Below are 27,501 nucleotides of genomic sequence, written 5' to 3' on the forward strand. Positions count from 1 at the left end.
TTATCAATGGTACGTCACGCACTCAGACACACTTTTAGGAAGCAAATAATATGAATGGATGCCAAATGATCTGTAGCAACTGAAATGCATTTTTGTTGCAGAAAAACAGAAATGTCATCAAAATCGTTGATCTAAAATCGACCTTTGAGCTCTGTTTTTCTTTAAGGTCCCCTATTATACTGTTTTAATTCAATATCAAAGGTCTCAGATATATACAAAACATGTCTCTGAAGTGTTTGGCTCCAAACACCAAACAGATCATTGCAGCATCCCATAATCCCCTCTGTTTCAGCCCTGTTTCAAAAGTGCTGATTCTCTGTCTGTTACTTTAGATGAAAATAAGGAGCCACTCCCCACGCCCCTCTGAGAGATATTTGGTTAAAAAGAACACAATGGTGCTCTAGGAGGAGATTCAGGTGATAAGGTGGGGGAGGGGGGTTACCTTGGTTGGTGATTGGCTAATGGTTACACAAGCCAAAAAAACGTTATGACATCATAAAGTGGCCAAAATCAGATCAGCTCATTTTCAGACAGGTTTTTATATAAATGGATCAGGACACAAAGTGAGAGAATCTTTTTTCCTGAAACGTTCAGAATCTCTTTACACAGAGGGGACACATGTTGATGTAGAGAAGACATGAACAAGTGGATTTTGCATAATAGGTGACCTTTAATTAACTTTTAGTTAAAGGGGACCTATCATGCAAAATGCACTTTGTGATGTCTTTTATACATACATATGTGTCCCTGGTGCGTCGGGGAACTCACGCAGCGTCAGAAAATAAAACCCTCTCTCTTTTCCTCCATACCCAAATCTAAAAAAAACGGGGCTGCAACGGATTTGATACAGACTGATTCAGATTTGAACGCGCGCTGACGTCAACAACGGGGGTGCTCCGCCTGTATGGGCAACTCTCCACCTATCAGAGGAATGAGAGGCTGCCGTGGCATGGTAACAGCATGGTAACAGCATGGTAACATGACGCTCGTAACTCGGCCCCCTCCTTTGCAGGGGGGCGTGGTCAGCTGCAGCGCATGCAAAGACAGGGTGGAGGAGAGCAAATGAGGCATGGCTAAAATGCATGATCTGTTTGGTATTTTGAAAAATAAAACGTATAAATATACCTTATATAGGTATGGCCCTACAATATATTATTCAAATATAGCATGATAGGTCCACTTTAAGTCCTAGCATCCCCAATATTCTGGCCTCATTTAATCAGCTTATTACGTGTGAAACCTAATGCTAACAAATCATAATAAATTGAACTTCTACTAACCATCTTAGTAGTTTGAAATGTTATCTTGAAACAAAAACAAAACTTTTTTTTGAGTATTTTTGCATAGATTTCCAAACAATTGATCCCTGATAATGTCCCTCAGGATTAGCACCACCATTAAAGCCACATTGGGTGTGGGGTTCATGATGTAGGTGTATTTTCTGTTGACAGCGTTTCAATTTACTTCATTACACCTTTACCATCCTACTGGAAAACAAATCTCTTCCTCTATTTGCAAAGCACGATCTACGCTGACATGAAAACTGAAGTAGGCTATTGAGTTTATTAAACAACAGGAGCCGACCCTATTCATTAAAAAAATATTCCGTCATGTTCTCCTTGATAATTTTCTATTGAAAGAAACAAGGTCTCGCTCTGTGGTGATGACTCACTCGTTGAAGTGACTCAGCCGGCTCCTGATTGGCACTGATCATTGTGCTTGTCCTCTAATTAGCTGTTCCAATAATAGATGAGGAAATGATTTTTCAAGAGGAACACCACAACCTGATACTGTATGGACGAGGTTCAAAAATCCGTCAAAGGCTTTAATTTAGTCTCTACTTCAGTGTGAGATGTTCTCTTGAAGGCTCACATCATGAATCATTCAGAACAAGAGGGGAAACGGCTTAAAGGAATATGTATTTATCCTCGGTTTGGAAACGCTTGCAGAGTGACCTCTCTGTGGTCATGCTTATCTAAGAAACACTTGACCTGGTCCACAAACAGCTGATGTCTTTTATTTTTCTGCATGCTGTGTGCAGAGTTGTGTGTGTCCACTATCAACAATATGAATGGCAAAAGTGAGAATTTGACAACATGTTTGTATGCTTCTGTGACAATTGTGTGTTAGTTTTAGGGCTGTATTTAGTAAAGTGTGTGTCAAATACTGAGTGCAATTGTCCAATAGGCTGTTTGTTTAAAACCTCTTGTTGTTATGTTGCTAAGTTCCACATCTGGACCATGAATAGCAGCCACATACACACCTTTTATTCTAGTGAATCAATCAGTGATAATATATACATCAATGTTGATAAGCCACTTTTAATTTGCACCCTACCAATACCTCTCCTTAAGGTAGACGTCTAGTACAGGGGTTTCCAAACTACGGCCCGGGGGCCAAATGCAGCCCTTGGGCCATTTTGAATCGGCCCTCAGCTAATTAAAAAAGTATAATGAAACTTGTGCTTGTCTTATATTGTACTTCTTAAATATATATGTACAAATATATGACACAGTATTCATGTGTTAATAAGCCCATTTTCCAAATAAATTCAGTCATTTAAAGTAGAAAACATTTTCTAACAAATCTAAGTTGATAAGAAAAAAGCCCAATAACTTATTTACATAACTCGCTTGAAATATCCCCTTCATATTTCCTCTTGTTGTAACAAAATATTGCCAACAAAATAAATTCAACTCTTTGGAAAGCTGTGATCTAAGCTTTTTTTTCAAGCATAACATTTGATTGATTTTGCTAGCTTATAACTTGATAAGGCGATATACCTCACCTCTAGTGAGCGGCCCAGCCCTTCGTATATTTTTCCGTATGTGGCCCTCGGAGAAAAAAGTTTGGACACCCCTGGTCTAGTAAGTGGATGACGTACTTGTGCACAACATATTTTCTAACCTCTGCTGTTGTGATGTTGTGCTCCAGAGGTGCCGCTGGTCCTCTACCTGTTCCTGCTCATCTCCCTGGTGTGGCTGTGGGCGGGGCTTCACATGAGCTACAGGTCTCTGTGGATGCTCATCCTCTTCGTCATCTTCAACTGCCTGCTGGTGAGCTCACTGTCTTATCTTTCTGTGTGTTTGTAGACATGCTTACGATACAATACGATACGATAATACTTTATTGGTCGGATCAAGTCTGAAATTTGACTTGCATCCCAGCAGCTCCATGTGTAACATCAACAGACAAATATCAAGACGCAACACATGAAAAACATTTAACATAACAGCACAATCACTGACCCTTTAGCGTGCATTTGATCTGGGATTTATCTCTGTCTGCTTGCTTACTTCTCTACTTATTTATTCATTATCATCCTGTTTTTTTATCGAGACACTTCATCAACAGCAGCAGCTTGCATTTTGTATTGCATTTCCTTCTATGTGTAGTTTTGTGTAGTTCTTACTACTTTTAAATCCAGGCTGAAGACTTTTCTTTTTGCCGCTGCTTTTAATTGAACTATTCACATCTTAAACTGCACTGTAACTTTTAACTTTTATCCATGTATTTTTTCTTTTAATGTTTATTTTATTATCTTTTCTTTTTAATGACTGATTTTAAATGCCATTTTTAAAATGTCTTCCATTTTTGTAAAGCACTTTGAATTACCTTGTGTTGAAAGGTGCTATATAAATAAACTTGCCTTGCCTTGCCTTGTAGTTAAAAAGCTTAATTTGCTATTCATTTTTAGTGTCATTAGTGTTTTCATTAACTATATCATCGCCACACATTTAAGCTGTCATCTTGTCCCGAGTGCAGAGTTATTCGATGAAACTGGTCTAAAAGTGTTTTGTAATGCACCACTCATGCTTTTATTATGTTGTTTGCGCAACAAACACATGTTTTTAAGACATTCAAGGTACATTCTCTATTACCTCCAAGCCAAATGTTTTAAAGCAGTGCTCACATGGGGATATGAGGCTGCTACAGGACACACTAATAATATCAGGATTTCATTCTAAGGACACTAAAACCATGGTGCTTCCTGCAAGTCACAACAAATAACTTATTGATGATTTTGGCTTATAGACTGGTGCGTGTTTGGTTATATATACATCTGTTGATGTCTTGTTGACTTGGATAGCGAGAGAGTGATGAAGGCTTCTTTATCCCACTTTGAAGCCCTGCTTTGATGTGCTGGCTGAGGCAAAAGAAGAGCCTCAGGAGTGGAGCGAGAGGACAGAGAGAGAGAGAGAGAGAGAGGAGAGGGGAGAGAGAGAAAGAGAGAGAGAGAGGCAGGGTTATCACTGTGTCCCATCTCTCTGAAGCCTCCCTCTCTCTCCTCTTCACTCTGTGCTTCTGTCTGTTTGTTGTCTCTTTGTTCCCTACTCCCTTAATTTGCTGCTCCCAGTTCTTATCAGAGGACTTACAAGAGGTAATGGGCCAAAACATAATTCTTTCACCAAATATATCTCTCATCAACTGGAAACTCCCAGACATTAAGACTGATATCGAGCATAACAAAACAGTTACAAAACAGACAATCATTAATCATTATGGGTTGCACTCAGTCACTTTCAGTTTGGATTTCCATTTCAGTCAAGGTCAGAGAAAATGTTAAATAACTAGAAAATGCATTTCCTGCTGAAAATGCGTGCGAATGCTGTAAACTGTGTACATGTGTTGCTGAATTTAGCTGAAAATGCAGAAAAAGCTGAATATTGTATTAGTTGAATGGTCTCTGTAGCTGCTTTTAGCTACAGAAACCAAGTAAGTGTGTTGCTGAACTTAGCGGAGAAAAGTGAAATGATTTGAATCCAAATTGTTACAGCTCAAATGCATTGCAATGACTTTGTTGAAAACTTGAAAGTGAAATGTTAGACTGGAAGAGTAGGAAAAATAGTGAAGAAGCTTAATATTTAAAAGAAAATGTTTTAAAAAAGGTATAAACAACAAAATGCCTCAATGTCCTGAAATAGCTGAATAATGTAATAGTTGAATGGTTTCTGCAGCTGAAAGTAGGCTGAAGGTGTTAGATATTAAATGTAAGTAGTAGTGAATGAATGTGTATTAAGAAGAGAAAAGAAAGTAAAAAGGCTTTGAAAAGCAATAGAATATTTTAACTGCAAACTTTTGAACTAACTTGATGGCGAGTGATCTGTCGCCATGGCTTAGATGTGTTGATAGCTGCATAGTTACCAAACCTGTGAAGTTTGGGGCCGTTTGGAGCATTTTCACTGAAGTTATGAGAAAACCGTGAGCATTGTGTTGCCATGGCAACGGCATTTGAAAGAAATCTCAAAACTGTCACGTAGATGTCTTCACGGCTGGATTGTTAGCACACATGTGAAGTTTGAGCACTTTTTGACCATTTTCATAGGAGTTATAGCAATATCGTGTTTTATGGCGAGGGATGCGTTAAAGTTAGAATGAAGTCTCTGGCTGAAAGTATGTGGAAGGAGTAGCATTTGGCGTTGGTGTAGTCAAAAGAAGATTTGAAGGTTCCTCCCATTGAGTTACATGTTCAAAAAAGAGTTTAAAAAGCTGAATATTTCAAAAAGTATAACATATTTTGAAAAATATTTCCCATCATGTGCTGAAAAGGCTGAATATTTTGATATTTGAATGGTTTCTGAAAGTATGCTGAAGTTATTCGATGGCAAAATATTGGTTGAAATAAGAAGAAGAAGAAGCATTCACACTAATTATGTTGTTATTGAAGGTTGAAGCGTAGAGTTTCTCAAAGGGTTGACCTACAATCTTTGAGCAGTTTTGACTTGAAAGTGCTGTACAAACACTTTTAACTTTACTGTGAAGCACTCAGAACCTCAGATGTAAAAGACAGAAGAAGAATGTGTCTACTCGCCAACTCTCTTCGGTACAATAGACTCTTTTCTTTCATGCCTTCTCTCTAAATGTTGCGGTCTCTTCAGTCTTCCTCAGAGAGACACCGTCTGCCTGTAAAGTGTGTCATAACAGGTCTGTGCTAACCGGTGGTGATATGTGTTATCCACATGCCAAAGACAACAGTGTTGCACTAAAGTCAACTTCTCCCGCTGGTGAAGTGACTAATGAAGAGAAGTGATGTCAATGTGGACGGACGATGTCGCACTTCACACTTCTTTATGAGCTCCATTAGAGTTTGTCTGACTCTATGACATCAGGTGGTCAGTTTCTTCAGCCGACCAATAGTGTGGAGGTGCTCTTTACACTCAGTGGTCATTGGTCATATCACCAAGTTTATAATTAAGCAATAGCTCACGACAGGCCGTGGTATATGCTCATTATATCACAGCTAAGGGGCGTGGTTCGGCCCGACGCGAAGCATCAGAAAGCTTTTGAATGGTGATAATTTTCCAGTTGGTCTACTACCTGCTCTTCACGTAGCTCTACATGTCGTCGTTTAGGTGCTTTTTGTTCTGGAGATAGGCACTCGCACTCCTCAATCCACTCCTCCATAGTAAGACCCCCCCGGAGGTCGAAAGTTAATCTTAAATGTTTTTGCGGACCTTTTTGATTACAGATTTGAAAACATCGTTGCTTGCTTTAAAAGTAGCACAATTCATTATGTCAAACCTTGGAAAGTATCTAAATATCCCTGCCCTAATGCCAAAGGAACTGCACACTGAATATGTTTTTGCCGTTTGATGTCTATGTCTGGACCGCTGCGTCCAGACACAGTTTGCTTTTCAGCCCAACTGTATACTGTTTTTCTCAGACGCGGAGGGATACTGACTTGTTGTGAAAAGTAACTTACAATTCTACCCGTGGTATACGCTCAGTATATCACGGCTAAGAACCAATCAGATTGCTTGATTTGACTTGTCCGTTTTATAAATTACAGGATATAACTTCTATTTACGAATCTGCAACACACTCATTTTGTCCTGAGGGTGACCACTCATTTCTTAGATTCTGGATTTTGTTGTGCTCTTACTTTACAAGGCACAACTCCAGATTTTGGCTAATGTGAAAAACCTGCCTTAATCCCGTAGAAGCAATTGAAGGATTTAGTTGTTTTCCATTGTGCGACATACTCTTCCTGATATACCATTAGTTTCTTAGATTCTTTCATTTTCAGTTTATTTTTTTACTTTCATTTTGCTCTTGACTGAGGTGAAAATGTTGCATTCATCTTGAAGAAAACCCTCTTTTGTAGTGATTTGAATGTGTTTGATTAAGTCCCAGGAGCCTCTCAGTTTTGTCCTGAGACCATTTATTTCCTAGATTCTCTAACATTTTTACTTTTATTTCATCAAAGATCCAGCCTTTAGCCTCGAGGTAAACCCCAGATTAATCTATTTTTATTGCATTTGTAGTGATTTATGTGCTGTTAACTTTTACTAAGTCCCATGAGGCCTCCGAGTTTTTCTGCCTCCAGTTCTCCAAAGTCTGCTTTCACACAAATAACGTATACACACAATCTCACCTAAATCACCCATCAGCTACCTTTCTACTGTGAGGAGAAAACACAACATAAAAGAGCCTCACGCCAGCCTAATAGATTGCCTCCCTTTACAGTGTGCCCTTGGCTTCAGGCAAAACTAATACTGGCGACAAGTTAACCCTCGCAGCCAAATGTTCAATCTCAGCATTCACTGGAAGAAAAAAACAACTTTGGCAATCGATTTTAAATCCCCGCTCGTACATTGCAGCGTCCAAACTCAGACTGAAAGGGGAGCCTCTAGGGTTTGGTTTTTGGGAATAATGATGGATTCATCTGAGTGGAACAGACAGGTAAAGATCCCCAAAGCTAAAGTGTGTCCAAGGACATCGATTAGAAGTAAACAAACTCGTCTGACCCAGTTTTCACAAAGCACCATTTTGCCTGGAAACTCCATGGCCTAAGCATGGTTTCAATTAGACTTTTGTGTGTGTGTGTGTGTGTGTGTGTGTGTTTGTGTGTGTGTGTGTGTGTGTGTGTGTGTGTGTGTGTGTGTGTGTGTGTGTGTGTGTGTGTGTGTGTGTGTGTGTGTGTGTGTGTGTGTGTGTGTGTGTGTGTGTGTGTGCGTGCGTGCGTGTGTGTGTGTGTGTGTGGGTCTTCGCCATGTATATAAATACACCATGATTGGTCTGAGAATTGCTGGAATGTCAAAGAGAAAAGCCAAACAAATTGCCAAATATTGCTCTGTTTCAGCTATTATTGGCAGCTTAGCCGTGTGGAGAAGGAGATGCTATGTGTTCCCCTAAGTGTTCTGTGCTGCTTAGCCCCGATATATTTGTAATATAATTTGTGGAACCAAATAAAGTATTCAAATGTGTGTGTGTGTGTGTGTGTGTGTGTGTGTGTGTGTGTGTGTGTGTGTGTGTGTGTGTGTGTGTGTGTGTGTGTGTGTGTGTGTGTGTGTGTGTGTGTGTGTGTGTGTGTGTGTGTGTGTGTGTGTGTGTGTGTGTGTGTGTGTGTGTGTGTGTGTGTGTGTGTGTGTGTGTGTGAGAAAGGGAAAGGGAAAGCAGTAAAAGAGCGGATATGGTATGTTGTTGTGGCATTTCTATTACAATTCAAGTTTAATGAAAGCAAATGGGATCCTGATAACCAGTCTGAAAATATACTTCTCATCTGTACACCTTGAAAAGCTATTAGATTTCATTATGATTGATAACAGTTGCACGTCTCAAAGATATTAAATAAGTTAATTCATCTGGTAATGTGTTCTGGTGCCATTTACAGGAAGTTCTGATTAAATAGTTATTTATAGAAGGCCTTCAAAAAACTGTTGCACAAAAATACTTTAAAGTGGACCTATCATGCTATATTTGAATAATATAGTGTAGGACCATACCTATATAAGGCATATTTATACTTTTTCTTTTTCAAAATACCAAACAGATCATGCATTTTAGCCATGCCTCATTTCGCTCAATTTGAAAAAAATTAGCTCTGTTTTTGCAAGGGCAGATTCTGTGAGAACAGCACCATCTACAGGCCTGGCATATGTACTACAGCGTCTCCAGCGCTTTCGAACGGCAATGGCCGTGGCTGTCTCCTCCTGATTGGTGGAGTTGGCCCAATAGCCGTAGCGCCACTGTCCTGACGTCAGGACAGTGTTCAAATCTGGATCAGTTTTTATCAGATCCGTTGCAGCCCCTTTTTTAGAGATTTGGGTATGGAGGAAAATAGAGAGGGTTGTGTTTTCTGACACTTGGTGAGTTCCCTGGAACACCGGGGACACACATTCATGTATAAAAGACATACAAAAGTGCATTTTGCATGATACTGTAGGTCCCTTTAAACAAAAGTTGTTGCCACTGGCATAATTACTCTTAATGTAGATTTCATGGTAACAAATGATATTCTTACATATTAGGCAAAAAACTGCAAGGCCTCCTGGAATTACATCAGACATAGGGAATTATTAAAAATCCCTTTCTCTCCGACGCACTCCCACTTGCTTGAAACGTCTCATTTGGACTCCTTTGTATACTTTCTCGACAAAATGACATCACTATGTAACTCTGCTATTGGCTAGCGCTCCAACACATCATACGTGATAGGCTAAGGGGCGGGACATCTCTAAGCAATTGACCAATCACAACAGAGCCGGCCAGCTAACCAATCAGAGCAGACTAGGCTCTGGTTTCAGACAGAGGGTGAAAAGAGGTGCCGCAGCACAGGCAGTGTGAGGAGAAAAATAAAGAGCTTTTTGAACATTAAAGCATGGAGACATGACACATACATATAGGGCCCCTTTAATGGTCACAAAGGAGTGTGTTGAACAACTGTAAATAGAAGTATTATCCTGTAATATTATACAGGCTGTTTCTGGTTATTTTTCCAAAAGCTGCTCCTTTAAACATCTCATCATTTATTCAGGTCTTCCACGCTTATATTTTCCATTTTGTTTTTTGCCTTGAGGTTGGAAGTCATTATTCTGCAGCTCTCGGTTGCAAAGAAGAGCAGTTGTTGTTGTTTCCTTCATGCAGAGAATTTTCCATTAGGAGTTTTTTCCATGCTCACCTTGTTGTTATTGATGTGGTTGTGTGGCACATTTCCCACCAGCTGATTAGTGAACACCATTAAACAGCTGCAGATGTTACAGCTGTGCACAACAGTGTTTGTTTTGCAGAGGAAAGATTACTCATAATTTTTTAGACTTTTTTGAAACACAGACCACAGATTTTTCTTCTCATATTCCTTCCATCTATCGTTTTCCACTCTGGGTCAACATCTGTGCCACATCTTGCTGAATTAGACGACAATAATCGAATCTCAGCAGCACCACGCCTCATTATCTCCTCCTGTGGCGCCTCCTCTGCTGGTGAACTCACAGTCGGAGACATCCTCAACAGTGGAGCGGCACCACGCTCCATTACAATCCAATTCAACCCCCAGCTTCCTCATGCAACCTTTGAAATGGCCTATAAATAGGGCACCGGATATCTGTGTTTTACTATGGAAAATAAGACCCACGTGTCCGCACGCATCAGCTGTGTGAAGCCTGCAAATTATTAGTATTTAGGGGAAGTAGGCCTAGAGAATGATCTGCAGGCAACAGCAAACACTCATATGAGTTAGACTTTGTGGGCTTTATTTTCTTGGAATTACATGAAGACTTTTTTTGTCAACTCGACCCCTTCACCCATCAAAGACAATCTGTAGCTATACGTTTGTTATTCCCTTTCTGTTGTATAATAAGGAATCAGAAATCCTTAATTGCCACACAGCGGGGGGAATTGCAGTGTTACAAAGCAAAGGGCAAATTAGTAGCAGATCATATAAAAAAAAAGAGGCCATCCATACGTAAATAAAGTCAATCAAATAAGAACAAAAACATCCAAGTTGCAGCAATATGAAAATACATAAGTAATAGTAAGTGAAGTAGCAGCCAGTGAAAACGTGTAAAATAACCTACTTTATTATAAGATAATAGTCTTTTGTACCTAAATAAATATATTTTGTGATTGGTATCCTAATTTTTATGACAGAAAAGTGCACACATTTTGGATCATTTACTTCCTATTCCATGTTTGCCTATAAGTCACAAGTGTATTACAAAGATATAGGACATAGGCATTGATTAAATATTTGCTTTACTGTATAAAACGCCTCTCTGCGAGATACATTACATTACATTATTACATGTCACTTGTTAGACGCTTTTATCCAAAGCGACTTACATACTCAATACTGTGGGGAATCCCCACAGGAGCAATTTGGGGTGAAGTGTCCAGGGACACAACGACATGCTGACTGCAGTGGGGTTTGAACCTGTGACCACCTGATCCGAACACCAACACACAACCCACTGCACCACACGCCTCACATAATACATGTAATAAGGCAGACATGGTCCTCTTTGAAGAAGACAAAATGTTCACAATAATGCGTCATTTTGCAGAAAGATATCTTCAAACAGCCGTCCATTACCAAAACTTTACATTGTAACATAATGAAAATACATATGTGTGCTTCTTTGGCCACTTATTCCTCTACTTGTAGCATTGTTATTTCTCAAAAGTAGTGTTATATTCAGAAGTGGTGCACCTCCTCCAATGTCCCTGCCCTCATACAGCATATCATTCCTCATGGTCCCTCTTTTGTACTTTGTTCAGCCTTCCCTGACCTTCCTGCTCTCCTTCTGCTCTGAGCTTTCCATCTCTAAAGACGTGGCCTCTCCACTGACCAGGGAACAGTTACATAACAGACCTGTGGTCGTAAAGCCTGTCCCTCCGGCTGCACATAATGATCTGTGCTAATCACCCACAGTCATATATGGCAACACACACACCCGCACATGAACACCCTCATACATGGACACACACCCGGCTGCTGTGTGTTTCATGTTATTACGCAAGGGGAGTTCATTTGTTTCTTGTTTCAGCTTAAAGCAATAACAACTCCTCACCTAGGGCTAGAAGAGAACTCCCAGCTTCACAGTTTCATTTACGTTAAAGCATGGAAACATGTCACAGTAGAGGCACAAAATATTACATTACATTTGGCTGACGCTTTTAGCCAAAGCGACTTACATTAAAGTGGACCTATCATGCTATATTTGAATAATATAGTGTAGGACCATACCTATATAAGGCATATTTATACTTTTTTTTTTTCAAAATACCAAACAGATCATGCATTTTAGCCATGCCTCATTTCGCTCAATTTGAAAAATGTTAGCTCTGTTTTTGCAAGGGCAGATTCAGTGAGAACAGCACCATCTACAGGCCTGGCATATGTACTACAGCATCTCCAGCGCTTTCGAACGGCAATGGCCGTGGCTGTCTCCTCCTGATTGGTGGAGTTGGCCCAATAGCCGTAGCGCCACCGTCCTGACGTCAGGACAGTGTTCAAATCTGGATCAGTTTTTATCAGATCCGTTGCAGCCCCTTTTTTAGAGATTTGGGTATGGAGGAAAATAGAGAGGGTTGTGTTTTCTGACACTTGGTGAGTTCCCTGGAACACCGGGGACACATATTCATGTATAAAAGACGTACAAAAGTGCATTTTGCATGATAGGTCCCCTTTAAGTGCAAAAACAGTAAGGATTCAAACTCTGAATTACAAAGAAAGTGCAGATATATGATATAGGAGCTCCAACAAGCCGTTTAGGACAGAGAGTGAATACACATACTACTGTATACAGAGATGCTGTATGAGAAACCAATGTGAGTTTGGAAAATTGCACAATTTAAATCTATTTTAGTAGACCTCAACAATGGAATTATGATCAGTGGAAATGGCCATGACATGGGAACTTTAATCTGGCCTTCAACCCATAAATATGTCATTTCCTAATTGACATACAGTATTGTAAATGTCTTTCTCTTTTCCACACAGAGACATTTACGTTCAGCACTCACAGACTCTTTCAGTAACATCAAGCTATAAAACTCCACTAATGACCTGTGAGGTGTTTCCATGTGTCGTATTTATTCACAGCCCTTTTCTCCCTTTTTACAAGCTGGATGTTCCTGTTTTACAGACACCCATAAACATGCACTATCCAGTCAGCGGGCTGGCTTTCATCCCCTTAATGTTGATTGTCACCATCAGCGCTGTTTATAGTCCCTTTTCTATGTCAATATCCCACCAATATCCCATGAGTAATGATGATTACAATACACTGTTATTTGTCTTCTTGTAATTTACAAGTCTTATTGTATTTTAGCTTGGTTTTTTCTGTTTTTTCTCTTTTTTAAATGACTGTTTTTTAATGTTTTAAATGCATTCTTAACGATTAATGCACTTTGAATTTTCTTGTATTGTAAAGTGCTATATCAATAAAATTACCTTGCGTTGCCCTATTACAAACAAGGCAATCAAAGAAATCAGTTCTATAGGCAGGGGTGCCCAATACGTCGAAGGTAGTGTGGGATCACATGGCATTGAAAAACAAAAATAATAATAATAATTAAATACATTTTTTTTTTTTAAAGTTAGCCTATCATCCATCCTTATTATGGCATTTGCCACTTGATTGCCGTACAGGTAAGCCAGTCTGAAATCTCATATTTTCTAACACGCAGTTCATCACGTATGCGCGGTCACCGGCGAGCTGATTACCTTGTTAGCCTTCCAATTTATACAATTATACTAAAGAAAGGGTATAAGGGGGGCCTCACCTCCTCATCTGAAGCGCAAATGCGGCACAATAAGTTTAAGCGCGCCACAGTTTCTCTGCCGCTTCGAGGTTCCGGTGCTCGCAGTCCACTAGCACCCCCCCCCCCCAATCGCGACACACAGGGCCTCACCACATGACTTTGGGCAGGGCCGGCCCTGTAGGTAGATCACTTTGACTTGGCCATTTTAAAAGTACCTCCCAAGCTGAAAAGGTGTGGGCACCCCTGATCTAGAGCATGCAGGTCTTTTAGGATTGCTCCTCAATACATTTTATGGAGACTCAATTGTGCACATTTCTTGTCACTTTAAATAAGACTGAACAAAACTCTTCGTATTTCTAAACTTCTGTGTGTGAGGGTAGGTTGTGTGTTTGTGTGCACCTGTATGCACAAACACATTCACACACTTGTGCGTTGTGCGTTCCATCTCTGTCTGCCGTCACCGCCCGCTGATGGGTGTTGTGAGATGTGGGACGGCCCTGTGGTATTTGACACTCCGGTGTTTTGGGGTAATTCTCAGGCCGGTGCTGTGGACGTTAGAGGATTTGGTAATGATGAGGAAGTGGAGGAAGCAGACATACCAGAGTGCCAATGACGTCATGGCTCCAGAGATGAAGTCGTCCACTCAGTGTCCGTTCTGGGACTCGAACCGGTGACCTTCCTCTTCCCCAGCTGAGTCCCTACAGACTGAGGGCTGCTGATGCTAATCATTTCTTCATCCTGACTACAGAATGACTTGATTTAACGAAATGTATCATTATGTTTTACAAGTTTTTAACATATAAATATACCTTTAAAGGTCCCCTATTATACTGTTTTTCATCAATATATTATAGATCTCAGATATATATAAAACATGTCTCTGAAGTGTTTGTCTGAAACACCAAACAGATCATTGCAGCATCCCATAATCCCCTCTGTTTCAGCCCTGTTTCAAAAGTGCTGATTCTCTGTCTGTTACTTTAGATGAAAAATAAGGAGCCCCTCCCCACGCCCCTCTGAGAGATATTTGGTTAAAAAGAACACAATGGTGCTCTAGGAGGAGATTCAGGTGATAAGGTGGGGGGGGGGGGGGGTTACCTTGGTTGGTGATTGGCTAATGGTTACACAAGCCAAAAAATCGTTATGACATCATAAAGTGGCCAAAATCTGATCAGCTCATTTTCAGACAGGTTTTTATATAAATGGATCAGGACAAAAAGAGAGAGAATCTTTGTTCCTGAAACTTTCAGAATGTCTTCCACATGTTGATGTAGAAGAGACATGAAAAAGTGTATTTTGCATAATAGGTGGCTTTTAGGGCTTGGATTACATAACAAGCCACCATGACACCTCCAGAATCAGAGCCTATATGAAACAGAGATACTGTAAAGCCAGCTATGGTAAAGTCTGATGTATTCCTCCCCCTCTCTCTCTCTGCAGGGCCTGTATGTGTTCGCTGTGTTCTTCGTCATGCACAACCAGCTGTGTTGGCCGACTAAAGCCAGTTACACGGTGGAGATGAGCGGCCATGAGGGTCCCGACGCCACCTACCAGGGAGGGGGGCTGACCACTGTGGGGGGCGACATCAACAAGTCTACACAAAACCTCATCAGCGCCATGGAGGAGGTACAAACACACACACACACACACACACACACACACACACACACACACACACACACACACACACACATGGAGCTTAATTTACAGTGTTTGTCAACCAAATATTCCAACTCCCTAGGTCTAAGGCTTAACATTTTTATTTTAGTTACATTACACCACATTTTTTACTATATCTTCATCTAATAACAGGCTGGAAAAGTGTTTTTTTAAATATCTAGATCTTCTGCTTGTAGAGTTGTGTATCGTTTCATCCCGTTTTTCTATCGTCTTTGCTGAAAATGTGGGATGTAGCACCAGTCCTAAATTCACCTCCTGATTCAACTTATACCATGTGGGATCATAACTGATATTTTGGGTGCACTCACTTTTTGTTTCACCTCTAAATCATTAAGATTCTCCTCCAATCATTCTAGATAATCCGTCCTTAATTCAGGATGTGTGTACAAAGTGTGTACTCATCTAATCTTCTTCACTCAATTGGAGACACAGTGCTGCATAGATGAGTAAATTACTCTCGTGATTTATAGGATGGAAAGCACAAATATAAAAATAAGACTTTATAATTACACTCTTTAGAAAATATATTCTAGCCTTACCTTGGTTTACTTTCATCCCTCCCTTTTTTCCCATGCCCTCATTCCCATGGCTGTATTTGCCCATTCCTGGTCCTCCTTCACACATTTCTCACATCAGCTGAGCGTGACTCCACCGGGAACATTCTTATTCACTAGGACACACACACACACACACACACACACACACACACACACACACACACACACACACACACACACACACACACACACACACACACACACACACACACACACACACACACACACACACACACACACACACACACACACACACACACACACACTCACACACTATCTTTAGGCCTGTCTGCTTTAGACTGATGCTCATCATGTGTGTGTAACCAGAGGTGGAAGAATTACTTAGACCCGTTATTTAAGTAGAAGTAGAATTACGAAGAGTCTTAAATTACTCCAATACTGAATGTAAAATGTTTCTTAGGTAGGAGTACAACAGTATAATCAGCTAAATGTTTGTAAATGCAACTATCAAAAGTGAAAGTACTCAGTATGCAGAAGGACTATTTTCATATTACAGTATTATAAAATATTACTTTTTTCTTGTAGTTTGTCCATTTTGAGCCAATTGAAATGTTTTTTTTACATTTCTCGGTAGATTATTGCTAGAAAAACAGCAAAATATCGTATATAAGCATATTACGTGTTTTAATATGCAAAAAGTAGCTAGTAACTATGAGTTTTAAAGAAGTATAGTGAAGTAAAAAGTACTATAATTGCCTCTAAAATACAGTAACATTAAATGGTGAAACTAAGTGTGTGACTAAGTATCTCACAAAAGTACTGAAGACTTGAGTAAATGTACTTAGTTCAACTCCATTCCTGTGTTTAACTCCCACCTTCAACCACATCAACCCCTTCTGTCAGAGTAGAACAGCACATACTAATTACACACTACACACTCCCGTGCTGTACGTTCTGTGTCCTAAGCCAGTTTATCCCTGGAGAATTCCCTATAAGGAGTGAGCTGGTGAGAGGAAGAAGGAGAGAAAATGGGGCAGGTTCAACTCTCCTGGGAACTCCCGCCTTCCCTCTCTCTGTTTGGATCCCTCTTCACACACACAGGAATCCACTAATCTTGTTTTATTCATGATAGCACACTTACCTCTGAGATTTGACTGTGAGAAAAATAATTGAGCAGATAGAGAACGCGAAGTGTAAGATGTAAGTGTTAGTTGAATAACAGGTGTGTAATGTCACTACATTAACTCAAGTATTATGTAGACATGATTGTATTTTATTTGAGTATTTACCTTTACTTCTTCTCCATCACATTTCAGAAGCACATATTGCACTTTTTACTACATCATTTAACATTCACAGTTAATCACAGTTACCTCTGACATAAAAATACATGATCCGCTCATATACTACGATGCAGTACTGTACCACTAATCTAAAAAAAGTACGAAGAATCGGCTTAACCATGACAAACTCCAACATTAAAATATTATGACTTGTATTTGTTGGTGATCAAAACTGAGAAATTGAAAATTAATATTCTAAAATACTGTGAAAATAGACATTATGTATAATAAATACTTGTGATACTTGAAGTGCATTTTGCTCAACATTGACATGATTCTGTGAGGAAATGTAGTTTTACTTTGGATACTTTTTGTACATTTTGATGTTAATACGTTTGTACTTTTACTTCTAATGGAGGCATTTAAGCCCATAGTATTTCTACTTTTACTCAAGTAAAGGATCTGATAAGAACAGGGTTGGGAGAGGATCGTTTTTGGGGTTGAATTTGTTATTGAAAGCTTTGAGTCGTCCGCTCACTGCCTCCCCTCAGAGCGGATATGACAGATCTGAGGTGCCTGGTGGCGCTCAGTTCACCTCACCGGGACGCTCTGTACCCGATACAGACCAGCGCCTCACAAGCTTGTACAACACACACACACACACACACACACACACACACACACACACACACAAACACACACACAAACACACACACACACACACACACACTTATGCATTAACATGGACAGCTGAGGCATTCATTATAAATGAGCACAGTGGAAAACAAGATGGATTCATCTGGTTGTTGTGGAGAAGAGCTTGATAAACACTTAATGTGATAAAAATCCCTTTTGTCAGGTTCCTCTTTTTATATCACTCTCTGCCATTGACTTTTACACATCACATTACCTTGATTTAGTGACTTTAATGAAGAATCCACTTTATTGACTCAAGGACACCTCTCTACCTTCCAGTCCACACTGTACTTTTGACCTTTGGTGACTTGAACCGGCGACCATTCTGTTCCCAAGCCAAGCCCCTACAGACTTAGCTACACTTCAATAAAGTATACATGCTTTTTGGGAGCAATGTGGGGTTAAGCATCTTGCCCACGGACACTTTGACATGTTGACTGCAGGGGTCGGATCAAACCTCTGACCCTCTGAGACGCTTTATGGATGCATGAATAAAGCATCCCTACCCCAAATCTCTCTGCTTCTTTTGGCCTCTAAAGAAAAGGCAGTGATCTATCTCAGGCGTCTGACAGCATCTTCTCCATGATGTTTGTCTGAGTCAGTGTGAAACCCTAAACCCACTGACCTTGCTCTCACCCCATGAACCTGCAGTGACCCCGTGTTCTGGCCTTAACCCTTTGGGGTGCTCGGAAAACATGAACTCTGCCTGACCCTAACTCATCACAGACCTGAGCACACGGCTGACAGTCCCCGCAAGCCTCTGAATTAAGTGTGTGTGTGTGTGTGTGTGTGTGTGTGTGTGTGTGTGTGTGTGTGTGTGTGTGTGTGTGTGTGTGTGTGTGTGTGTGTGTGTGTGTGTGTGTGTGTGTGTGTGTGTGTGTGTGTGTGTGTGTGTGTGTGTGTGTGTGTGTGTGTGTGCGCGCGCGTGCGCGCGTGCGTCACTGATGAGATTGGTCGACCTGATTGTGCCCTGCGTTCATGTGAAGTTCATGTTTTTGGGTTGGAACTAATCTTTATCAATAACGCATGAACACAGGCTTTAATGTGTACAAAGGTTTACTCTCTCCATATTAATATGGTTTATGTGTTATTTATGATAACCAGGATCAGTATCAGAAACACTTTATTTATCCTGGGGGAAATCAGGTTTAGTGGCAGTGGTTCCATTTGAGAATTACATTTAAAAATGTTTTATAACATTTAATATTTATTAACCTAAGAATTAGAATGTGCAATAAAAATATAAAATCAAATTAGATATCATATAAATATACTAATTAAGATCAAAGAAAATGTCCAATAAAAGATCAAAGAAAATCTAAAGAATAGAAATATTATAATAAAAAATAATGTTGAATACTGTGAACTTGTGCTTTACAAATGTAAATGTTATATTCATATTATTTAGCTACTTTTAAGAAAAAATCTCACATTTCAAACAAAGTTTAAAATATCAGGAACTTTCAGTTGTTATACCTTGTGCATTTTGAAGCACAAATTCAAATGTATGTACTATCCAAACCCATACCCCATCAAGTTGCAATGCATCTGATTCAACCTTACACGTAAAGGGTTCAATCAAAGTTCTCTCTGAATATTAACAAACATAAAATTGATATTGTGTTTTCCCTGCGCTCATATGTATGTAAATGTGTCTGTGTGTCAGGTGTCGGCAGACTGGGAGCGCTCGTCGCTGCGACCCGGCAGTCAGCCCAGCAGCGTGTTCAAACCCAGTCCTGTGATGGGAACATACAGCACGGAGGGAGGCTTCATCAACACCAACCTGGTCACCGAGGACGAGGAGTCACAGGAGTTTGATGACCTTATATTTGCCTTAAAAACCGGTGAGGATCCCACTAACACACTGTTGTACTGAACCCTCACACTGTCTCACTGTTTCTATGACACTACATCATTGTGTATCTGACAAAAGTGTTTCAAAAAAGTTAATTACTCTACCTGCAAACAACTCAAAATCTCTTAATTCTATTACATTTTCTGTATCTTATAAGCATTTTCATTGTATCACTTGAAACTAAATCCAGCTATTATTTCTCCTATAAATGTAGTATTAAAGGTGGGGTAGGTAAGTTTGAGAAACCGGCTCGAGATACACTTTTTGTTATATTCCATGGAATGCTCTTAACATCCCGATAGCAATGAATATCTTAAGTGCTTTGACAACAAATCCATTAAAAAATGTCATCTGTGGAAGCCGTAGCGCTGTAAAAAGCACGACCAATCATCTGAGCCGGCCCGGCTAAAATAACTGGATGGCCTACCTGCCTGTCAGCCTTCCATCTGTGCACACACTTATCTCGTGCCCTCATCGGTCATGTGCGCGTTCGTGTGTGTTGGAGGAGGGGCTCTGTAAGGAAGTGGCAGATTTTCTCCGGTTGTGTATTTTCAAATTCTAGCGATATCGAGCCGGTTTCTCAAACTTACCTACCCTACCTTTAAATATGTATTTATTTAATTAACATGAACAATTAAATCCATCATGTAAATGTGCCAGATTTACCCATAGAGACTCGTTTTCTTCTGCATTTCCTGGCAGGTACATTACATCACATTTCATTACATTACATGTTACTTGTTAGACGCTTTTATCCAAAGCGACTTACATACTCAATACTGTGGACAATCCCCACAGGAGCAATTTGGGGTGAAGTGTCTCAGGGACACAACGACATGCTGACTGCAGTGGGGTTTGAACCTGTGCTCCCCTGATCCGAGCACCAATGCACTAGTCCACTGCGCCACACGCCTCCTATGATTTTGTAGATGACGTACAAAAAAACATACAAGAGCACATAGACACAGAGAAAAACACATGAGCACAATGATGACACGTAAACAAAATGACACCACATAGTACAGCACATATGCCCAATCAAAGCACAATAAAACCAACCTGTAAACACAGGACAGACACAAAAGCATAGATAAAAGCTAATAGGCATAGACGATTAACAAAAACAAGAGAGTAACCCCTACTTCAGCTTAGGACTGTACGTTCATTTGTCTTATAAACAATTGCAGAGATGCCTACACTGATACTATATCACATTTACATAAAAGGTGTAGATATCAACAATGGTGTCCAGCCTTACGAAAACAGTTCTAAATGCAACACAAGACAATTATAAGAGGCTAACATGGAGACATAACGTCAACAGACTTCATGAGTTTTAAAAGACATCAATGCATTTTGAGCGTGGGACCAACAACTTGGTACAGTAGCTAACTCTATAGGCTAGTAGTGTGTGTTGCAAATTGATGTGAGTTTATTTATTTGTTTAGCTTAGTTTCATGTGGACATCCTCAGGATAGGCAGTATCAAAAGCCTTTCCAGCTCATTACACTGCAGTAAAAATGACAATATTATTTAGAGTTTCCTCTTGCTCATCAATTGTGTTATAATTAAATGTGTATGGATTTTTAACTACTTCCCCTCCATTGTTCTTATTCATTTCCTCAAGATTACTTCAACATTATGTTAGTCAAACTCTTACTGTAGGCATACACACATCCTGTGAGCACTTATGTCCAGTTCTTTTCCATGAAAGTCGGCCACACTACTATCTTAAACATTTAAGGAAAAATACAGCGACCTTTCAAAATGAAGTCCCTTTAAGTTGGGGGAGAGAAAGAGAGAGATGACAAAACTTTTGCCTTTGCGGATATCGTGTGTGTGTGTGTGTGTGTGTGTGTGTGTGTGTGTGTGTGTGTGTGTGTGTGTGTGTGTGTGTGTGTGTGTGTGTGTGTGTGTGTGTGTGTGTGTGTGTGTGTGTGTGTGTGTGTGTGTGTGTGTGTGTGTGTGTTTTATTATTTCAAAGCCAGCATACAACCCCTATCTATAACATCTTTTAACATCAGCCCTGCTTAGTTATTCCCAAGCTTACCCCTAAATCTCTCTGCTGCCATGGAAACCATTCTTCCTCGGTTGCCATCAATGTTTAATGAGCTGAAGGTCCAAACTTCTCACCAACACATACGCACACACACACGCACACACACACACACACACACACACACACACACACACACACACACGCACACACACACACACACACACACACACACACACGCACACGCACAGTCCTCTCCTCACTCTTTGAAATCACAGAGTAATAGCTTCACAGTGTCCGAATGAGAATCAGCTGGACGACGGCCTCAGTACCGCGGGACACTTTTCTGCTTCTAATGTGAGACATAACCACGAGGAGAAGCACTCATTTTTACACACCTGAAAAATAACCACTTTAAAAACCAAATAGGAGAAAGATGGCGGTGCAGTGAGGTAAATCTAATTTGAGAATCAGCTGAAGCCTCGATTTAAGATCCTACGTCTTATTAACTTTGGAGCTGTGCCAACAGAGGTTCATGCATTGCAAAGTGGGAGCCTTTTATTCCTGCAAATTATGTGCATATGATTTTTCTTCAACAGGTAAAAAGAGTTTTTTTTAATTTGTTGACAGTTATGCCGGTGAATATGTCATTTGCTGACATGAAATCAGTGATCAGCTTAAGGGTCACATTGAAACATCAAGATGACTAATCAATGATGTGGTCAAAGATATTCATTGGGGGGTTTTCTTTGGGGTTTAGGTGAAAATGTACTTGATTACTTAAGTCCCGTGATGCCTTAATGATACCAGATTCTTAAAGTATAACTCAAATATTTCAATTGTCTGAAGACTTACTGTACATTGAGACGTAGAGCAACAACAACATGGCTGCATTTTAAGCTGCGACCAGCTGCTCTGTAGTGTTTAGGATGGTGTGTGTGTGTGTGTGTGTGTGTGTGTGTGTGTGTGTGCGTGCGTGCGTGCGTGCGTGCGTGCGTGCGTGCGTGCGTGCGTGCGTGCGTGCGTGCGTGCGTGCGTGCGTGCGTGCGTGCGTGCGTGCGTGCGTGCGTGCGTGCGTGCGTGCGTGCGTGCGTGGATACAGGCGTGTGGTTGAAGCTCAAATTGGTTTACTAATGCAAATTGTTGTCTGATCCCGTTATTTGATTGCTATGTATTGCTTTTCTATTGTTGGTCCCTGTTACTCACAACCAATAGTGAGCGTTCCTTCTGTTGGACAGCTTAAAATGTAAAACTGTCTTTCAACTAAGCTTTAAGTATATCCCAGTGAGCTTTCGTCCTGCATCATGGAAAAAGGAATAGTCTGGTTCTCTATAGTGATCTCTCTGGGGAAGATAAGTAGATGTATAGTTAAAAAAAACATACCGACCTGATAAGACCGTAAATGTAATGGAAGTGTGTCAGGTCACATTAAACTCTCGGGATCCTGGAGTCAAGAAATGAACTTTGAAGGAAAATATATGATTTAATACACATTATTGAGCACTGAGAGGCTTCTGATGTCCTGAGGAAATCCACATTAAACTTCACTTTGCTAAAGCCTCACAGACTCTCTTCATGTAACCTCGGTGTATTGTCGGCCTGCATGCAGCAGCTCTTGAGACCTGCTAGTGTGCATTCCAGAAAAACAAAACCTGTAACCATGGAGACAGCCAAATTGAAAGTCCCCTCTAGCAGGTGTGAGTTCAAGGGACCTGCGGGTGTTAATGAATGTGGATTAGGCTAGTGTTACGCTTTGTAAAAAAATAAATAACCTGTAACCCTTGTATTCATTGTGTGGTGACAGCACGAACCACTGTGTGTGTGTGTGTGTGTGTGTGTGTGTGTGTGTGTGTGTGTGTGTGTGTGTGTGTGTGTGTGTGTGTGTGTGTGTGTGTGTGTGTGTGTGTGTGTGTGTGTGTGTGTGTGTGTGTGTGTGTGTGTGTGTGCCGTCTCAAGTAAACGGACAGTTGTTGCAGTGTGTGTTTCTGAGCTGCTCTCCTCCTGACCCCTCTGTCCTGAGCTGTCGGGGTGTTCAACCTTAAATAGCCTCTAGGCTGCAGAAAAACAAGCCGGAGAATGTATTGGTCCCCTCGTCTGCAAACTCAGCAGCATGTTTTATTATTCAGAGTAGCAAGAAGGCAAGCCAGCAATATGTAATTAAGTCAAATGAGACCCTACTCTCATTGCCTCGAGAAAATATTTGATCTTTTCAGTTTGGAAACCACATTTTTGTGAAATACAATCATCTCTGTTTTGCAGTTGACTTTTCAACTTGTTGCTCCGCCAGTCACAAGGACATTCCTCCATTTCTCACTTCCCTGGTGACCTCTGACCTTCTCCTTGCCCGTGTGCGTGACACTGTACTTGTGGCCTGGTCTAATCTCAACCAGTCAGTCAGCATTGAAGATAATTCTCTAATCAGACTTATATAATGGTCCACCTCCTGACGAGGGTCAGTAGGTAGTGTTGTAATGAGAGTCTTCATACTGCATTTGGTAGTGAACCATTAACACTCTCCTGAGGACACATGTACTCTGCATACTGTGAGAGCTGATCATTAACGGTTCAGAGTCAGACTTTAGTTATTATTTAGGTTTATTGCATAATACAGGGCATTCAACCAAGGACAAGAAGCAGCTACCGTTTCTAGTAGGTTTGTCAAGTACATCTGTTCATTTCACTACGAGAACATGAATATCCTGAGCTTATGTCCATTGTTGTTCCTGGTGTTCAAGCAGATTAAAGACAGAGACAGGTACTCAGTGGTCTCAGTAGTTCGCGCGAACCTTTTCACCCCCAGATAGTCCCTGCTAGAGAGGTGGTACTTTCCTGGGGAGGAAATGGTTCCTGGGTGTGTCGGCCACTCTAACAATTTCTGATTGGCTGGGCGAATTGCAAATCACGGCCCGTAAAACTCAGAAAAGTTTTGTGAAGCCGCCATTTTATTTGCTCGCATTAGCATTATTAGCATTAGCATTCGCCCAGCGCACCAACGCAGAGAGACTAACTTATGGCAACACAAAAGAAAACATGGGAGTGATGAGGAGGTGTCGGCGCTTCTGGCGATTTACTCGGAAGACGCGACCCAGCAGCTTCTACTGAAGCCAGCCCCCAACTCCGGGGGACTCCGGGACTTCGGGCGGCATTATACGCCGTGAAGTTGTTTGCGGCCTGCCAGTAAACCCAAAGCAGAAGAAGAAGAAGCGACGTCAGCGGCTTCATTTGCGTAATCCTCCCTCAGAGACTTATTCCGGTGTGAACGCGATCTGCTAGGACAGTTCCAGGGACTAAAGAGTTCGGGGGGACTAAGTACCGGGGACTAAGTACCGCAAAGTACTTGGTGTGAAAGCGGCTATTGGGTTCTTTTAAATTAAGGATAAAAACCTTTCTTTTTAAAGCAGCCTATCCTGAGATCCTTTAACCGTGCCTTATCATTCCACTTTTAGCTGCAGCCAGTATTTTATCGCTTTTATGAATTGTCTTTTTTTTAATTATTATTATTTGTTAAATGCCTATGTTAAGCACTTTGAATTGCCTCTGTGTATTCAAATGTTATATGCAAATAAACTAACCTTGAACCTTGAACCGTCAAGGTTCAAGGTTCAAGGTTAGTTTAATATTAATACATATTGTAACATTGGAACTTAACCACGAGAAAAGTGGATAATATAAACAAACTATCAATAAATAAGAAAATACTATTGATACCTGAGAAATCAAAATAAAAACCATCAAACCTTGGTTGCATTGTCTAAGTTTCTTATAAAATAATAAATAAAAAAATGTATACGTGAATCCAGAATCCTAACAAAATATCATAATGGCTTTTTTTGCCCTTCAAGTCTGATCATGCAAACACAGTGAACAATGTTTAGAAATCCATTTAACAGTTGCTGAACCACACAAAAGCGTATCTCTTGTTTGTGTAATTCCCCTTCAATATATATAATTAATTGAATCCAAATGATATGGATATTCTGAATACTGATATACATAAAAACAGCATTGAACACGTACAATAACCCTCTTGTTGAACACCCACAGAAGACAGTCCACATACCCTGTAATTCAAATATATAAACATATGGAAATGTGTCTGCCATTAGATTAACTCATAACAAGTTTGTTTTTCTGCTACATAATACCCAATTGCCATAACAGGACAAATGCAACATATAATTGGCACGGTTAACGATTAGTGGTGTGAATGTGTTGCACTGAAATAATGAAACAAGGTGCTGCATAGGGCTGCACAATTCATTTACATGATATCCAATCCTAATATGGACTAGTGCAATATCCAAATCGCAGGAAGTGCAATATTTGGTTGAGGCAGAACAGGTGAAAATATCTGAATGAATTATTTTGGGTCTGCAGAAAAGTCCCAGCCTACAAACATTACTCTACAGACTTTATAAAAAATCCTTGTTTGGTAAAAATCCTCTTTTAAAAATCACAACAATAGCATTTGGTTATATTTTTCAATGATGACGTGAAGTCCCTCTAATATTGTGTACATTGCAATATCAGTCACAACAATCACAATTAAGCTATTTTTTTCTAATTGTGCAGCCCTGGTATTGCACTACTGTTACTACGGTTAAGGGATATGCAATATATGCAACCCTAAAAAAAATACATGTACATGTTGCACAATGAAAGTTACTACAAATAAAATAACCGTGTGTTTCAATGGAAGTGTAATATGATTTTCTTTTCTCCGTCTTGTTTCAGGGACCGGCCTTAATGTGAGCGACAACGACTCGATCCCTGGGAGTCACGACGGAGGAAGCATGTCCAACTCTCAGATAGTGGAGCTGAGACGAATCCCCATCGCAGACACACACCTCTAACCCGCTCACCTCACACACACCCCGTGTCTTCATACGAGAGAAATTACAACACAGTATTTTTATATTTTAAAATGCTTTTGCACTAAAACTTGAATAGAACATGTTTCATATAGACGTTTGATACTGTATGTGATTTTTACTGTACATCTGTTTTTTTATATATATATGAACCTATACATGAACTAAATTAATTTTTTTAATGGAGTTGTTTTCTGAATGTATATTTGGATTTTTTGTTTCTTTTCTGCCGAGACATAGCAAATGAGATATAGCCAGATGTGGAACCGCAGCTGCTGAGGAGGGGAAACTGTGTAACATTGTTAATAAATGATTTACCATATATTTTACATTTTGGCTGGGCTGATTCCTTGTTTATTCATTTAAAATCTAAAGGTTTCATTTTCATTGTAATATGCACAATATCCACGGCAGGGTTCAGCTTCAGGTTATTTATTTGTACCCATAGGTAGATTTTCAGTTAAAAGACAAGGGATCCATTATGACATGACTGGTACAAACATGAAACAATCAAGTCAATAAATAAAAAGCTGTTTCTTCCAAAGCAGCTGTGTGACGTTGCTACAACTTGTTCATTTGTGCAATGGCTGCTGGAACAAAGCTGTTTTTAATACCACTTTTCTCTACACCTTGTGACTGCTTACCCTGAAGGAAGATGTTTAAATGCAGTGTGCAGTGGCTGGTAGTCGTCATTTAACATAAAGCAGGATAACCGCTGTACCTGTCTGAGGTACAGGGTCTCCTCACCAATCAGTCTGCTTTTATACCCTGACTGAGAGAGTTTTCTTATGGTTACCAAACCATGACACTAAAGAAAAAGACAGACAGGAATCAATAAAAGCACGATAAAACATGGCCATAATGGTTTTGTCAATGTTGAAATAGGAGAGTTTTTCTCAAATAGAACAACCTCTGGTGCCCTTTTTGCACACGACTTCACAATTTGCTTCGAAGTTACATTTTGAGTTAACATGGTCCCACCTGTTCCAACAGTGAAGCATACAATACAATTAAGACAAAATGAAAATAAAACGTAAAATAGTGCAGGAATGTAGCGCAAAGGACACAATGGAATAAAGGAATAAATATACTATGTAGATGCAAAAGTATAATAAGA

At 40.2% G+C, this 27,501-nt stretch overlaps 1 protein-coding gene across 1 annotated transcript in view; it reads left to right on the plus strand.

Moving 5' to 3' along the window:
• The window catches only part of adgrv1 (adhesion G protein-coupled receptor V1), a 142,221-nt gene extending 115,538 nt beyond the window's left edge, over nucleotides 1-26,683 (plus strand). Inside the window, 4 exon segments of the mRNA XM_034148508.1 lie at nucleotides 2,935-3,056; nucleotides 14,926-15,111; nucleotides 19,329-19,506; nucleotides 26,248-26,683. Of these exon segments, the coding sequence (XP_034004399.1) occupies nucleotides 2,935-3,056; nucleotides 14,926-15,111; nucleotides 19,329-19,506; nucleotides 26,248-26,366 (605 nt within the window). The 3' untranslated portion in view covers nucleotides 26,367-26,683.
• Nucleotides 26,684-27,501: the final 818 nt, after the last annotated feature.

The sequence above is a fragment of the Trematomus bernacchii genome, unplaced genomic scaffold (assembly GCF_902827165.1).
Source record: "Trematomus bernacchii unplaced genomic scaffold, fTreBer1.1, whole genome shotgun sequence".
In the NCBI taxonomy this organism is placed as follows: Eukaryota; Metazoa; Chordata; class Actinopteri; order Perciformes; family Nototheniidae; genus Trematomus; species Trematomus bernacchii.